This window comes from Geotrypetes seraphini, chromosome 5, assembly GCF_902459505.1.
Source record: "Geotrypetes seraphini chromosome 5, aGeoSer1.1, whole genome shotgun sequence".
Classification (NCBI taxonomy): domain Eukaryota; kingdom Metazoa; phylum Chordata; class Amphibia; order Gymnophiona; family Dermophiidae; genus Geotrypetes; species Geotrypetes seraphini.
In genome coordinates this window covers 19,215,559-19,232,006 of record NC_047088.1, presented here as the reverse complement: position 1 = coordinate 19,232,006, position 16,448 = coordinate 19,215,559, and the positions used below count along the sequence as shown (strand labels likewise).

Genomic DNA, 16,448 nt, shown 5'->3' with positions numbered 1-16,448 from the left:
CTGGGGGGCCACCATTGGCCCTAAGGCCTTGTACTGAAGACCACTGCTTTACAGAATGAATTAAAAAAGCACAAACCTCCTCCAAAAATCTATAAATAGCATTGAGGATACATATCAGATAAGATACTACACCAGGTTCCTGATTATTACTGGAGTCTTTTCATTTCCACTATGCGTAATACTCCAGTGATGTTTGGTATTTATGACTCAAAAGATCTTTAAAAGGTTTCATGACTCCTACTCATACTGAAATACTAAATAGAATATATGATTGATAATTTGTCACCCCGTTCAGCAACAATGTGGTAACTATAACTTAAATCAATGCTTTCCTGCAGCTAGAAAACAAGGCAATTTTCCATACCCAGACTGATATGTGTAGGTGGAATTCCTCCATTTATAAGTCAGAAGGAAGAACAATATTCCCTTCTAGTTCTGAACCTGTAGTTCTATGGAGTGTTAAATATTGCAATATCCTTGAAATAACATGATTCATACAAACTTTGAACTTGGAGCCATTGTTAGATTTCAACTTTCAAAGAGCCCTATTTTACAAAAAAAATCCTTAAGAATAGATTCCTTTTGTACTCCTGCTGTTCTTGACGATCATTATATATTTTTCTATACATATTATTTTTCTTTCCAATCCAACATATTGAAAATAAATTATACTAAGAGGTTGAAAATACCTGCATGTCTACAGGCAAAACTAAGGGCTCCTTTACGAAGGTGCGCTAAGCGTTTTAGCGCATGCACCGGATTAGTGCACGCTAGCCGAAAATCTACCGCCTGCTCAAAAGGAGGTGGTAGCGGCTAGCGCGCACTATTCTGTGCATTAAGGCCCTAGCGCGGCTTTGTAAAAGGAACCCCAACTCTCCTAAAATTTAACAGAACAGGACCAAATTGTGAAGACTCAAATCAAGTTCTAAAATACTCAGATCAGTCTCCGGATTCCATAGAAAAGCACCCCAGAAAGTTCTCATGTATTTCTATGGGGAGAAGCAGTTCCAGCTTCTGCAGCATAGAAAACCTGGATACATAAAAACACAGTAGTTAGGGTGATGTTTCTTTAAAATTGATTGTCAATCCAATCTCCCACTTACATAGCTTAATTTCAAGAGAAACAGTCTGAACCAGTTCCACCACTTATTCTCAGACCGAAGAACAGCAAGAGGTGTGCTCCGGGCAGCCTGCAAGAGGCTGAGGGGAGGGTTCAATCTAAGGCAGAGCAGAAAAGACTCACTCAGCCCTTCCCCTATTGCTCCTGCCCTACACTGCCTGTCCCTTCCCCTAGCTCCACAGTTTCACTTCCTTTTGGTCTATGGACATTAATCTCTAGTCAATATGAAGATTGGAAATACAGTCAAACTTTGGATAGCGAGTAACGTGGTTTACGAGTGTTTTGCAAGACGAGCAAAACATTTTCTTAAATTTTAACACGATAAATGAGTGTTGTCTTGCAGTATGAGCACATATATGTGTCACGTCAAATATGCACAATATATGTGCGGCTGACCGTAATACATGCACCCGCAGTTCAAGCACGCACAATCTACGCACATCTTACGCTGAGCATGGCTGATCGTAATAAAAGCATCACACCCAATTCATTTGCAGTGTAGTGACTGTTCGAAACGAGTGAGATCTTGCAATACAAGTACGTACAAATACTGTATTTTCTATTAAAGGTTTTAGAATGTGGAATGAATCGTCCGAGTTTCCATTATTTCCTATGGGGAAATTCGCTTTTATATACGAGTGCTTTGGATTACAAGCATGCTTCTGGAATGAATTATGCTCGCAAACCAAGGTACCACTGTAATTCCATGAAGCATACCCCACATGCTTTCTTCACAAGCACCCTCCTATTGTTGCCACACACATATACCTGCTGGGTTGCCTCTTAGTAGGGTTTTACCAGATGTTCGGTCCTCTTTATAGACAACTGTCTGGATGTCTGGACGGTTTCCAAGACTGGAGGGAGTTTGTCCAGGTTTTGGACTCATTCTCTCCAGTCCAGCCCCCACTTCAGAGGCAGGGATGGCTCTTGTGAGTCTCCCCTGTCCCCATGTACCTCCTCTGGTGATGCAATTTAAAACTTCAGGCTGCCAGTGACATTATTGAGTGATCCTGCTGCTGTCAGCATGGGCGGGGCCAGGGGGCAGGGCTAGGTGACCTCTTTTCAGACTTACCAAATCCAATAACACCTACTTCTTAGGCTCAGATGCACAAAAAGTTTCCTTGCAAGTAAGACTGGTTTTAACCAGTCTTACTTGCAAGGAAACTCTCCTGCTAATGCTCAAAAGGGTTCTCTTTGGCTGCTACTGATCCTGGTAGTAGCCACCAAGAACCCTATGCACATGCATCACTAAGAGCTCATTAATATTTAAATGAGCTCTCCTTGTGATGCTCAAAAGGAAACACCTCCCCCTCCATTTAGTGTTGCTAATTTCTGGCAGCTCTGTAGCACACATCACATGCACAACAGCTGTGCCCCTTTAAAGAAAAATAAAACCAAAAAGCACCTGCTACCATTCTCCTTCCCTCCCAGATACGCCAGCAGGGGAAGCTACAAATCAGCTAATGGGGAGCTCCCCCCACCCCCGGTCCCCGCCAGCCCTCCCAAAAAAATCCCCTTAATTGGCTGGGCCAAGACTCCCTCAAGAACTCGCCTCCTCCCTCAAAGACCCAGACCCCCCCCCCAAGAACCACCCTCCCCCCTCCTAGCTGACTGTACAGCCCCTGAAATCCCAACCCCCTTCCAACACCACTTCTCATACCTTATTTAGAAGATCAGCTGGAGGGATGCTCACTCCCTTCTGCTGAACCTCTTAAACTGGTCACAAACAGTTCAATCTGGCTTGTCAAAATATTTCAGTCACTGTTTCAAACCAGGTTACAGTTTAATACAGCACCTTACAGCTGTAACAAATAGCTTCATTCAAATCTCACATATCATTCATACTAAATATTTAAGGAGCCCTCAGTAGCGGCACTCTAACTTAAATCTTTACTATTAGAGTAAAATGCCGCTATGCTTCCTCATCGGCTCAATTCTCTTTAATTCATTTAAACTTTTCTTAAGTTCTTTTGTATTGGTAACTTATCTGTGAACATAGCGTTTTCACTGGTCCAACTTATTCAGATATCGCCAACTGGCCTTCACTTATTTGTAACTGCCGCCGCCGGTGCATCCTGGGATACACTGGGAGAAGCACAGGCACCTAAGGTCTCTCTCCCCTGGGCAGAGCCTTATGCTCTTCCCGATGCATCGGGAAGGGGAAGACCCACCATTTTTAAGAGGCGGGCCTGCTGGCAGGAGGGAATGCTTGTCTTCCAAATAAGATATGGGAGGTGGGGTTGCTGTGACAGGGGCTATACAACCAGGTGGGAGGGAGGATCGGCTCCTTGAATTGGAATGCCGGGTCTTTGAGAGGGGCTTAGCCCAGCCCACTTAGATCACTAGGAATTTTTTTTGAAGGGCTGGTGGGATCAGCAAAGGGGGGTGGGTGGGAAGCTCCCAATCAGCTGACTCGCATCTTCCCCTGCTGGCGGATGCTATGAAACTTAGTGACTGCACAACATAGCTTTCAGAACCAAAAGGGGAAGAAGCCCCGATCAGCCGATTGTGGCTGCAGAGCCGGCAGGGGAAGACACATCAGCTGGGTTTTTTTTTTAAGGAGGTGCTGTGCTTGTGATTGCTCATTTGAGCAAGTGCCAAACACAGTTCCTCCCCCTTTTATGGTGCTGCTCCACACAAATAGCATCTATATCATTTACATGTTACTATTGTTGAGCATCATCCATTGGGGAAAAATTGCTCCCCCCACGGTAATTTTTACCATGGCGATGGAGTATTGTGCATCGAGCCCTTTTAGTGATTCAGATTTGAATTTTATTTTCTTTGTTGTAAATTCTATGAAACTTAAATAACTGCACAACATGGCTTTCTTAGTGGTTGTGTGTTTCATCATATTTTGAAATAGGGTTTTTAACATAGCTGAACCTAAACCACAGACTAATAATAATAATAACAACTTTATTCTTCTATACCGCCATAGTCGTGAGACTTCTAGGCGGTTTACATTGAAGAGAGCTGGACAGTCAGCGAGTTACAATATGCAGAGATAAGAGAAATACAGCATGTAGAATAAATTTGTCTTAAACACAGGAGTGGACATGTTTGAAATATTAGAAATTGATTTAGTGTTTTGTGTAGATACTTTTTAGGTGATATTTCTGTCGAATAAAGCAGTTTTTATGGCTTCTCTAAAGGCATCGTAGGTCAGTCTTGCTCCATCAATGTAGTTGTCTAACCAGTGTTGTTTGTTTGCTTGGTACATAAAAGTTCTATCCAGGAAGGTTTTGTATTTGCAGCCGGTAATGCTTGGGTATACAAATAGATTGCTGTTTCTGGTTTGTCTTGTAGGGCTGTATAGTACGAAGTGAGGTAGCAGGTAGGTAGGAGCTAGTCCCCAAACCAACCTGAAATATATGCAAGACAACTTGAATATTATTCGCGCCTCCATTGGCAGCCAGTGAAGCAGTTTGTAGTAGGGGCTAACATGGTCGCTTTTTTTTCAATCCAAATATCAAAGGAACCACTGTGTTTTGAACAATTCTAAGTTTCCTCACTGTTTTTTGGGGTATACCCATATAAATGATACTGCAATAGTCCAGTGTAGAAAGCACTAGCGATTGCACTAGTAGTCTAAATGATAATGGGTCAAAGTATTTTTTGATGGTCTTTAACTTCCATAATGTCAGGAAACACTTTTTTACCACTATGTTCGTGTGTTCAACCATTGTCAAATGTGTGTCTAATGTGATTCCCAATATTTTTATTGTTTTGGTAATCGGGTAGTCGCGATCTTTTACACGTAACGTTGTTTTGGTAATTTTGTCTGTTGGGCTTGCAAGGAAGACTTGTTTTTTCTGTGTTTAGTTTCAGTTTGAAATTTATTGTCCACTGTTCTATTTCGGTCATAATATGAAAAATGTATTCTGAGGTCTCGTTTGTTATGCTGTTCACTGGGATTAAAATGGAAATGTCATCTGCATATATGTAGTAGTTTAGGTTTAGCTTTTCCAGGAAGTGACCTAAGGATGATATGTAGATGTTGAATAGGGTGGGTGATAGTGCTGAACCTTGTGGTACTCACGAGGAGTTTTTCCAGGTGTTTGAGTACATCCCACCACTAATCACCTGGTATGATCTCTTTGTTAGGAAACCCTGTATCCAGTCCCTTACTCTTCCCGTAATTCCTATTCCATCTAGGCAGCATAGCATTATATCGTGATCAACAAGATCAAAAGCGCTGCTGAAGTCTAGTTGCAAGATCAGAGCACTTGTTCCTTTACTGAATAAGCTGTATAGGTGATTAAGGATCGAGGCTAGGACTGTCTCAGTGCTAAAACCCTTTCTGAATCCTGAATGGTGATCATTGAGTATATTAAATTTGTCTAGATAGTCCACTAGTTCTAAGTTGACCAGTCCTTCGAGTAGTTTGGTGAATAAGGGGATGCTTGCTATCGGTCTCTAGTTGGTTTTCAGGGCTAGAGAGTTTTTTTGGTCTTTTGGGATGGGTGTGATTAGTATATGTCCCATTTCCTCGTGGAATGTTCCTTCAGTGAGAGTGGATGTTATCCAGTTAAATAAATCCTTTTTAAAGTCTAGTGTAGCTGCTTTCAAGATTTTGGAAGGACATGCGTCCAGTAGGCAGTTTGATTTAGTATATTTATTGAATAGGGTTAGAAATTGGTGGCAGGTTGGAGGTTCAAAATGGTTCCAGAGCATGTCTACTCTGGTTTCTTTTTCGTGGGGTTCAAATTGGAAGTCGAGGTTGGGTGAAGGCGATGGTATGGTTGCTCTTACGTCTAAGATTTTATTGTTGAAAAAGGTGGCTAGGGTTTCTGCCGAGGGCATACATTCATTATCCTGTAGCATGATTTGGGCGGTGTCAGTTAATCTGTTTACCAGTTTAACCAAAGCAATAAGCTCAGAAGTTGCATAAAATCATATAGATATAGAAAAGTTATCCTTTCTAAAAGAAGAAACTTCAGAAAAGATAAGCCAAAATTAACAGATGAAAACCCCCACAAAAGCAAAAGAGGACAAAAAATGTCCAAGAGAACTAATGCCAAAACCTGTAACTGTTAATTTTCCATAGGAAAAAAGGAATGTGAATATCTTGTGCAAAACATGGTATCCTGGCATTAGGTCTTTGAATCAAAGATATTCACATCTCATCTCCATCTACTATTCTCTGATGGTTTTCATTTATCTCACAGTAGGTACTTCCTCAGTATTCATAAGGTACTTGGCACAGAACAACATGCTTTTTCATTTTTAAAATTTCAAGTGCTGTTGGGAAAAGCAAAATCAGCTTTAAAAAAAAAATACTTTTCAGTTAGTTTAACCACATTGTACTTTGTTTATTAGAAATGTAAGTTGATCCTCTGGAGCATGAACATAATCTATATACTGTATATAAAATCGGATGTGGGTATGTTCCAGCATAACTCCGAAAAGCATGGACAGATTTCAACCAAACTTGGTATACATATCAATTACTATCTGGGGACAAATACTGTGAGGGGAAGGAGATGGGGATGACATATGGGTGGGGAGGGGAAGGGGGCGACATCGAAAACGACAGATATTAGTATCTAATCCATAAACGCATGGACAGATTTCAACTAAACTTGGTATACATAAGACTTACTATCTGGGCACAAATACTGGGGGGCGTGTGTGTGTGTGTGTGACGTGGGTGGGGGAAGAGGGTGGGAAGGGGGCAACATCGAAAATGACAGGTATTAAGTGTCTAATCCATAAACGCATGGAGAGATTTCAACCAAACTTGGTACAAATATGACTTACTATCTGGGGAAAAATACTGTGTGGGTGGGAAGGGGGTGACATGTACAAATTATTGAAAACAATAGATTTTAGAGTGTACCCCATAATTTTCGGGCTCACTGAGATGAATGCTGACACTCCCGATGCTGTTTAAGTCCAAGTTCAGCCCCATAGAGAGGGACATTCCTGTGGGACATGTGGGGGGTGGGACATTTTGGGATAAATAAATATCCGGGCAACGCCAGGAAATCTGCTAATTAAAAATAAATAGCCACAGCATGCATTTTAAAGGGAACAAAAAGCAGCTGCGAACCATAGATTCTTTATCTATTTACTTCCAAGGTCTGAAAACACTTGGGTCTGTCTTTACCCGAGGAAAAATCGAGAGCTCTGGAAGCAACTAGATCAGGGGTGCCCAACGCGTCGATCGCGATCGACAGGTCGTTCGCTCAGGCGACCCCAGTCGATCGCACAGCAGGTTCCCTTCTTCCCTTCTCTTTTTTCCCCCTCCTGACTGGCCCGCCTCTTAAAGAACGCTGGCCAATCAGAGTGCTGGAAGGGCGGGGTGAAGGTCGGTGGGGGACGGAGCTCAGCGCATCACAAGAAATAGAAGCGCCTGTAATGATTGAGGTAAGAGCGAGGCCTAATGCTGCCCGATATACAATTTAAAAACCCCCAAAATCAGCCTCCCAATCAGTGGCGTACCGAGGTGGGGCGGTCCGCCCCCGCCCCGGGTGCACGGTTTGGAGGGATGCACAGCCGTCCGGGTCCTCCTGCCCTTCCTTTCCACCGGTCTGCACACGGGGCTCACACCCGCCGCCCAAATGGTGCTGTTGGTTATCGCGAGACTCGCGGGAGTTGACGGCACCATTCGAGCGTCGGCGCGGGACCAGGCAGGCGCAAGCCCCGAGCGCGGACCGGGGGAAAAGAAAGGCAGGATGACCCGGACCTGGATGGCTGTGCACCCCTCCAAGCCGTGCACCCGGACGGATCGTCCCCTTTCTAAATCCATTGTACTTGTCTTTTATTCAGTTCCACTAATGAGCATTGTGACAGGCAGTTCTTATGGGGCAGTTCTTGGAAGTATTTCTTTGTTTTTCTGTGTCTAAGTATTCTATTAATTTAACTTCCTTATTCCTGTGGGGATCTCCAAAGGGGACGAATGGGAGACGGCCGGTGGCAGGTGGTACTTTAGCAATTCTTACAGGTTGCCATAGGCCTCAGGAGCTGTCTTCCCTCTGCCGTGGTCCTGCCCCTCCTCTAAGTCAGAGACAGGCTTGGGGCAGAGGGAAGACAGCTCCTGAGGCCTATGGCAACCTGCAAGGATCGCTAAAGTACCAGCGATCCTCTCTGCAGACTGCTCCCTGCTGGAATTAGGTAAATGGATGTGGGGAGGGTAGGCCTTCAGGGGGGGAGTCAACCTTTGAGGGGGAATGTGCAGACCTTCAGGGGAGGGGGGCTGTATAATAAAAAAATATTTGAACATAAATACAAAGTACACTCGGTGTGTATATGTGTATATGTATAAAAATATATATATAAATATATATATGTTTAGCATTTTTATTGTTGGTAGATCATTTTGACTTGGTCATTTTAAAAGTAGCTCGCAAGCCCAAAAAGTGTGGGCACCCCTGAACTAGATGATCAGAGCTAGAAAACTGTCCTACAGAATTATTTTTTCAATCTGTGGCAATAAACTGAAGAGAACACAAGATATAAAAAGAAGTCAGCATTTCTTGCCAAGACTTCTCCCCGTCCCCAATTTAGGAGGAACTGTATTATAGAATTGAATTGCTCATCTATCTATTGGTTGTCCTCTCTAATTCCAGAAGATTAAGTGTAGGTTAGAGTTGCTGAGTCAATTACTAAATGGAAAAATCAAAGCACAGAAAACCACCTGGGCTTATCTCCATGGTTTATCAGTAAAATCCAGGCACAAGGAAGACTAGACTAAAATTAATGGAAGTACTATGAAATTATTTTATCATCAAAACTTCTCATAGTAGTCAGCAGTGGCATAGCAAGGGTGCTCCTTCCTGACCCTTTCCGCCCCCCAAACTTCTGCTTCCCCTTCCACCCCGTACCTCTAAATCTTTGTCAGTATAAGTGGCATCTCCAGAATGCTCCTTGCGTCAGTGTTGAATTTCCCTCTGACGTTACTTCCTGGCCCTGTGACCCAGAAGTGATTCAGAGGGGAACCAGGCTGGTGTGAGCAACAGGCAGAAGTTGTGAGCACTAGAAAAGACCTACAGGGGGGGGGGGTAGAGAAGGGGACGACACGAGTGGGGAAGACAGGTGCCAGCACCCCCACCAACACGGCGCCAAGGGTGGTCTGTCCCCCCACCCCCCTTACGCCGCCACTGTTAGTCAGGGGAAAAAAATCTATTCATTGTACTTTTGAAAGCATAGGAATTAGCAGCATGGACAACTTCACTTCCAACTCAGAATAAATGTTTTGTATAAAGTTATTTTTTATTTTTAGAAAAAACTACAACTATCGTTAAACTGGCAGGCCAAAGCTACAGAAAGTATTGCTTTATTACTACAATAATAAAGAATCAAGAATTATAATTTCACAAGTATTCTATAGATTGTTTCTAATCAAACCATGTAAGAACACACCCTCTTACCTGGTAAGTGTGTATTCCCTGAGTCCTGAATGCAGGTTCATGGCAGAAAAAGTACCTATGCATCCACGCAATCGTTTATCACGACCAATCTTCCACGTTACAAACAGAGGGCTGTTTTAAAAGAAAAGAAAACAACGCTTCTTAGAGGGTCAGGTTCACTGCAAACGTCTGCAGGAAGCAGCTCAAATTATTCAGCTGATTAACCCCCTCCCCCATTTATGAAGCTATGTTAACATTTTTTTATCGTCGGCCATGGCGGTAAAAGTTCTGCATCAGAGTTTTTACTGCCATGGCCGGCGATAAAAAAAAACTAAGTTTTAAACAGAACACGCTATGAACTATTTTTCCAACAAAACATTTGGTATTTTATCTAAATATATGCCAGTCAAGGCCAGAGCATGTGTCTTGGCTTACCTGAAACTCATGCTCTGCAGCATTCAAAATCCTGAATTCTCATTTTTGAGGCACTAAAATTAGGTGAAAATTTTGTTCCCAGCAGTTGGGAATTAGTTAAACTAGTCTTTGCTCGTGGGTTCACCACATTTCTCAGTTCCAATACATTTTTATTTGATCACAAGGCAATGAACACAAGCCACTAACAGTTTGGTTTCTTAGCATACAAATCCTAGCATAATGTGTGCAGTAGAGAATGACATGGGGACAAATTTTTCCCCATCCCTGCAGGTTCCTTACATAACATAACAACATAACTTTATTTTTGTATACCGCCACAATCAAAAGAATTCTAGGCGGTTTACACAAAAGAATAAAACTGGACAATCAGCAAAGTACAAAATTTTAAAATTAGAATACAGCATATTGACTAAAGAGAGGATAAAATGTTTCAAGTTTCAAGTTTATTAATAAAATTTGATTAATCGCTTATTAGAATTACTAAGCGATGTACAAATAAAAAAATAGGGAAAAATAGAAGAGGTAAACTTTTAACAAAGTTCTATTGTCATAAACAAACATGAGATAGGAAGGGAAGGATAAAAGTTACAATTTTCAATTGGGGAAGAAAAAATAGGGAAAAACAAAAGGAAAAGGGAAATAAACCGCAGCATGATTTGGAATCAAGTTGAAAGTTTAAATATTAAAAGTGTCCTTAAATAGGTAAGATTTTAAAAGTTTTTTAAATGTTAAAATGTCCTTTTCATTTCGAATGTATTGTGTTCCACCATTGGGGTCCCGTCACGGAGAATATATCTGCTCTTCTTGTGCCAATGATTTTGAGAGAAGGGACTGTGAGAAGGTTCTGGTCGGAAGAGCGAAGGGAACGTTGGGAAGTGTGAGGTATTAATAGTCTGGATATAAATAGAGGTTCATTAAAGGTTAGAGTTTTAAAAATGAGAAGTATTATTTTGTAGGTAATTCTGTGACTGATTGGGAGCCAGTGAGCATCTATCAGTAAATGTAAATTTATACAGTAAAATTATTATGTTAAGGATTAAAAACATCATGTTATGAGATAAATTTATCAAATAATGCTGTCTTAATTTCTTTTTGGAAGGCTCCGCTGATATAGTTACCCATCCAGGACTGTTGTTTACTTGCTTGAAATGCTAACATCCTGTCCAAAGAGGACCTAACTTTACAGCCTAAAATCTTCGGGTATGCAAACAAGTTACAATTCCTGGTTACCCTCACAGGGATACCTGTCCCTGTCCCATTCCTGCAAACTCTGTCCTCAACTGCACAAGCCTCAAATGCTTTAAAATCATAAGCGTTCAAGGATTGTGCGGTTAAGGCAGAGCTTACAGGAATGGGACAGGGACAGCAACAAAACTCACCGGGATGGGGAAATGGAGTTCCTGCGGGGGATGGGGGAAACAAATTCCCGTGTCATTCTCTAGTGCAGGCCTCACAAAAAGCTGCTCTTTGCCCCAGAACTGGATGCACACATTCCTTCAGTGCCAATACTGTAAAATCATTTGCTCAAATACCAATTCAATTAAAGAAAAAGAAAAAAAAAGCATTTCTCATAGTAACATAGTAGATGACGGCAGATAAAGACCCGAATGGTCCATCCAGTCTGCCCAACCTGATTCAATTTAAATTTTTTTTTTTTTTTTTTTTCTTCTTCTTAGCTATTTCTGGGCAAGAATCCAAAGCTTTACCCGGTACTGTGCTTGGGTTCCAACTGCCGAAATCTCTGTTAAGACTTACTCCAGCCCATCTACACCCTCCCAGCCATTGAAGCCCTCCCCTGCCCATCCTCCTCCAAACGGCCATACACAGACACAGACCGTACAAGTCTGCCCAGTAACTGGCCTAGTTCAATCTTTAATATTATTTTCTGATTCTAAATCTTCTGTGTTCATCCCACGCTTCTTTGAACTCAGTCACAGTTTTACTCTCCACCACCTCTCTCGGGAGCGCATTCCAGGCATCCACCACCCTCTCCGTAAAGTAGAATTTCCTAACATTGCCCCTGAATCTACCACCCCTCAACCTCAAATTATGTCCTCTGGTTTTACCATTTTCCTTTCTCTGGAAAAGATTTTGTTCTACGTTAATACCCTTCAAGTATTTGAACGTCTGAATCATATCTCCCCTGTCTCTCCTTTCCTCTAGGGCACAGGTGTCAAAGTCGGTCCTCGAGGGCCAGAATCCAGTCGGGTTTTCAGGATTTCCCCAATGAATCTGCATGAGATCTATTTGCATGCACTGCTTTCAATGCATATTCATTGGGGAAATCCAGAAAACCCGACTGGATTCCGGCCCTCGAGGAGGGACTTTGACACCCCTGCTCTAGGGTATACATATTCAGGGCTTCCAGTCTCTCCTCATACGTCTTCTGGCACAAGCCTCCTATCATTTTCGTCGCCCTCCTCTGGACCGCCTCAAGTCTTCTTACATCTTTCGCCAGATACGGTCTCCAAAACTGAACACAATACTCCAAGTGGGGCCTCACCAATGACCTGTACAGGGGCATCAACACCTTCTTCCTTCTACTGACTACGCCTCTCTTTATACAGCCCAGAATCCTTCTGGCAGCAGCCACTGCCTTGTCACACTGTTTTTTCGCCTTTAGATCTTCGGACACTATCACCCCAAGGTCCCTCTCCCCGTCCGTGCATATCAGCTTCTCTCCTCTCAGCATATACGGTTCCTTCCTATTATTAATCCCCAAATGCATTACTCTGCATTTCTTTGCATTGAATTTTAGTTGCCAGGCATTAGACCATTCCTCTAACTTTTGCAGATCCTTTTTCATATTCTCCACTCCCTCTTCGGTGTCTACTCTGTTACAAATCTTGGTATCATCTGCAAAAAGGCACACTTTTCCTTCTAACCCTTCAGCAATGTCACTTACATACATATTGAACAGCATACAACTTGCATGCTAAAAAGAATCTGAACACCAAAGAACTGAATGAGAGTCAGGAGAAAAAAAATGGAGGACAACAAATAGACAAGCACCATTGTAAAAGGGTTTTCCCAGAGGACAGTGCAATTTTAGTCTGTTGTCATCCTTGATCCAATTTATTCATATTATATGCTGCTTCATACAGAAACAGCATCAGTTGTTTAAAAAAAAACACACACAAAAAGTATAAACCATTTGTATATATAAAATTATAAGATTAATTTGGAAACCCCCTCAAAAGCTTAAGATAAAAACAGTTAAGACACATAACTAACCAAAGAAGCCTTTTTAATATAGCTTAGTGTGCTCTATTTTATACCTATGGGACATGTAGCACATAAGGTAAAACTATGTCTTACCTGATAATTTTCTTTCCTTTAGTTACAGCAGACAAATCCAGATGAATGGGTTGTGTCCATCCACCAGCAGGCGGATAGAGAGCACTGAACTGTGATATATATAGGATGGTACGCTCACTTCTGCCCAGTATCAAAGCAGAAAGAAAAGGAGTAAACAGCATCAACGGTTCTCCCTCCTCAGCAATATCATGTGTACAATGGATCAGTCTGCTGTAACTAAGAAAAATAAATTTATCAGATAAGACATAATTTTACCTTCCCTGTCATCATCAACAGATGAATCCAGAAAAATGGGATGCAGCAATGAAGTTCTATTTACTGAGGTTGATATTCAGCCCAGTGCTGCCGACAACACAGATGAGCCGAATGATGCCACGGACTGAGCAGCAACATCCACACAATAGTGTCTGGAGAACATGTACAGCGACCTAACGGCAACATCTAAGTGATAGTGTCTCGAGAAAGTGTGCAGCAAAGACCATGTAGCCATCAGACAAATGTCTTTCAGAGAAAGGAATCGAGATTCCACCCATGAAGTTGTTACGGACTGGTTGAGTATGCCTTGAGGGAAGGCAGAGGTTGCTTTCCTGCCAGTATGCATGTGGAAGAAATGGCCTCCTTAATCCATCCTGCGATTGTGGGCTTCGATGCAGTGGACCCTGAGCAAGGACCCCCAAACAGTACAAATTGATGATCCAACTTGTAAAACTTAGGTCTCTGTATGTATTGCCACAGGACCCTTCTGACAACCAGTCACTGATGGTGCAGAAACTGGTCTGGATAATCCTCCTCACAAAAGGAAGACAAAAGCAGAGGCTGGTTAACGCAAAAGGAGAACATTACCTTTGGCAGAAAGGAAGGAACCGTATGAATGGAAACTCCTCCCTCTGAGAAAGAAAGGGATCTCTACAGAACAGAGCCTGCAGCTCCAACACTCTACATGCAAAAATAATGCCCCCTAGAAAACCGCTTTCAGGTGTTCAGGTCCTTCAATGTGGCCGACTATAGAGGTTCAAAATGGAGCCTTTTGAAATGCCCGAAGGACCAGATTAATGTTCCATGCCGAGCAAAGAGGAAGAGCCGAAAGGCAAAGGCGACCCATGCCCTTAAGAAAATATACGGCGCCAAGATGGGCCGCTAGCAACGAGCCCAATAGCCAACCCTGAAAGCAGGCTAATGCAACCACCTGAACCTGATGGAGACCAAGGCCAATCCTTTTGCACAGCCCTCCTGTAGAAAGGCTAAGATCTGTGATAAGGAAGATGACAAAGGAGAGATGCCCCACAACAAACTTCAGGTCTTGAATGTTCAAATGCTCGCATAAGCTGCAGACATCGAACTGCCTTCCCATTTTCATGGGGCATGACAAGGGGAGACCAAAAAGGAATCGATGACTGGAGAGGCTAGCTCTTGTAGCCGTCTCTGATGATCTCTAGGACCCACTGGTCTGATGTCACCTTGACCCATTCCCTATAAAAAAGGGAGAAGACACCTCCTACAGAAGTGACCTGAAAATGGGCCAGCAGCCTGACACTGAGCTGCTCTGGAAACTGTGGCAGAGTGGTTGGCCTGAGGGGGGACCTCGTTTGTCCGAATGAAAGAGCTGCTTCTGCGAAAAACGGGATCTCTAAAGTTGTTGGTCATCCTGGATGGTATCTCTTTGAATCTTGTAGGTGCAATCTGCTCTGTGCCTGCTTCCTTGCCCCTCTAGGACGATCTTCAGGGAGGCACTGTGTTTTAGAGTCTCCCAGTTGTTTGACTAAATTTCTCCAGGTCTTCTCCGAAAAGAAGGCATTCCCTAAAGGGAAGCTTAATCAAGCACAACTTTAGGCAGGATCCGCTACCCAATGTCACCCAATGTATCAAAAGCCACAAAAGTCTAAGAGGAGCTTTTCAGCTCTCTTGCCATGTAATGAGTTAGGACACCATCCCCTTCTCTTCTGGCATTCCACAACAGGCCTAAGTTATCTTCAGCTTGGAGAAGAGATGGCTCAGGGGCGTTATGATAGAGGCCTATAAAAAATATGAGTGGAGTGGAAAGGGTAGATGTGAATCACTTGTTCACTCTTTCCCAAAATATTAGGACTAGGGAGAATGCAATGAAGCTACTAAGTAGTAGATTTAAAACAAATTGGAGAAAATATTTCTTCACACAACATGTAATTAAACTATGAACTTCATTGCTGGATTATGTGGTGAAATCAGTTAGCTTAGCAAGGTCAAAAAAAAAGACTTGGATAATTTTCTAAACGAGAACGGAGTAGAATGAGTACAAATGGATCGATTTTTCACTCCGTTAAAAATTACAAAGACTAGGGGACACTTGAAGTTACAGGGAAATACTTTAAAAACTAATAGGATAGTCAGAGAATAGTTAAGCTTTGGAACGCACTGCCAGAGGTTGTGGTAAGAGCAGATAGCGTAGCTGGTTTTAAGAAGGGCTTGGACAATTTCATGGAGGAAAAGTTCATAGTCTGTTATTGAGAAAGACATGGGGAAGCCACTGCTTGCCCTGGATTGGTAGCATGGAATGTTGCTACTCTTTAGGTTTTGGCCAGGTACTAATAACCTGGATTGGCCAGTGTGAGAACAGGCTACTGGGCTTGATGGACCTTTGGTCTGACCCAGTAAGGCTATTCTTATGGCTTGGGAAAATCCACTGCTTATTTCTAGGATAAGCAGAATAAAATCTGTTTACTACTTGGGATCTAGTTAGGCACTAGGAACCTGGGTTGGCCACTGTTGGAAACAGGAGATACTGGGCTTGATGGACCTTAGGTCTGTCCCAGTATGGCAATTCTTATGTTCTTAAGTTTTATAAGGCAATCCTGTAGCAATGTTGATATCACTTACTGCAATAAGAGTGGTGAAAAGTCCAGGAAGGACTCCTCTCAGCAGATAGCAGCCTCCTCTCTTCTCTATGATGGTTCATCTAGGTAGCACCAGACAAAATGCAGTGGTTTCTCCCCCAACATTAAGTTTACCACATATCACCATGTTCAGGGTCTCTCACCCATCTCTCATATAAATCTATCCCTCTCTCCTAGACTTCAACGAATCTCTCTCAAAGACAATCCTTCATTCAGTTTCTGTCATAGTCTTGCCCACACAAGTATATATGACATACACACATACATACTCCCTCCCCTCTTCCAGGAAACCAGCCATCCATCAACCCCATATTAACAGATGCAGTTCACCATCTGTTACCCCTTCACCTT

The 16,448-nt window shown here is 42.6% G+C and overlaps 1 protein-coding gene across 3 annotated transcripts in view; it reads right to left on the bottom strand.

Moving 5' to 3' along the window:
• Nucleotides 1-16,448, bottom strand: part of AMMECR1 (AMMECR nuclear protein 1) — a 268,091-nt gene that overhangs the window by 138,505 nt on the left and 113,138 nt on the right. For all 3 annotated transcript variants that reach the window (XR_004539635.1, XM_033946567.1, XM_033946568.1), the window contains exon 3: nt 9,496-9,606. Coding sequence is in view for 2 of the 3 variants with exons in the window: in XM_033946567.1 (XP_033802458.1) it covers nt 9,496-9,606 (111 nt within the window). In the remaining variant the exon portion in view is untranslated. The remainder of the gene's footprint in view (nt 1-9,495; nt 9,607-16,448) is intronic.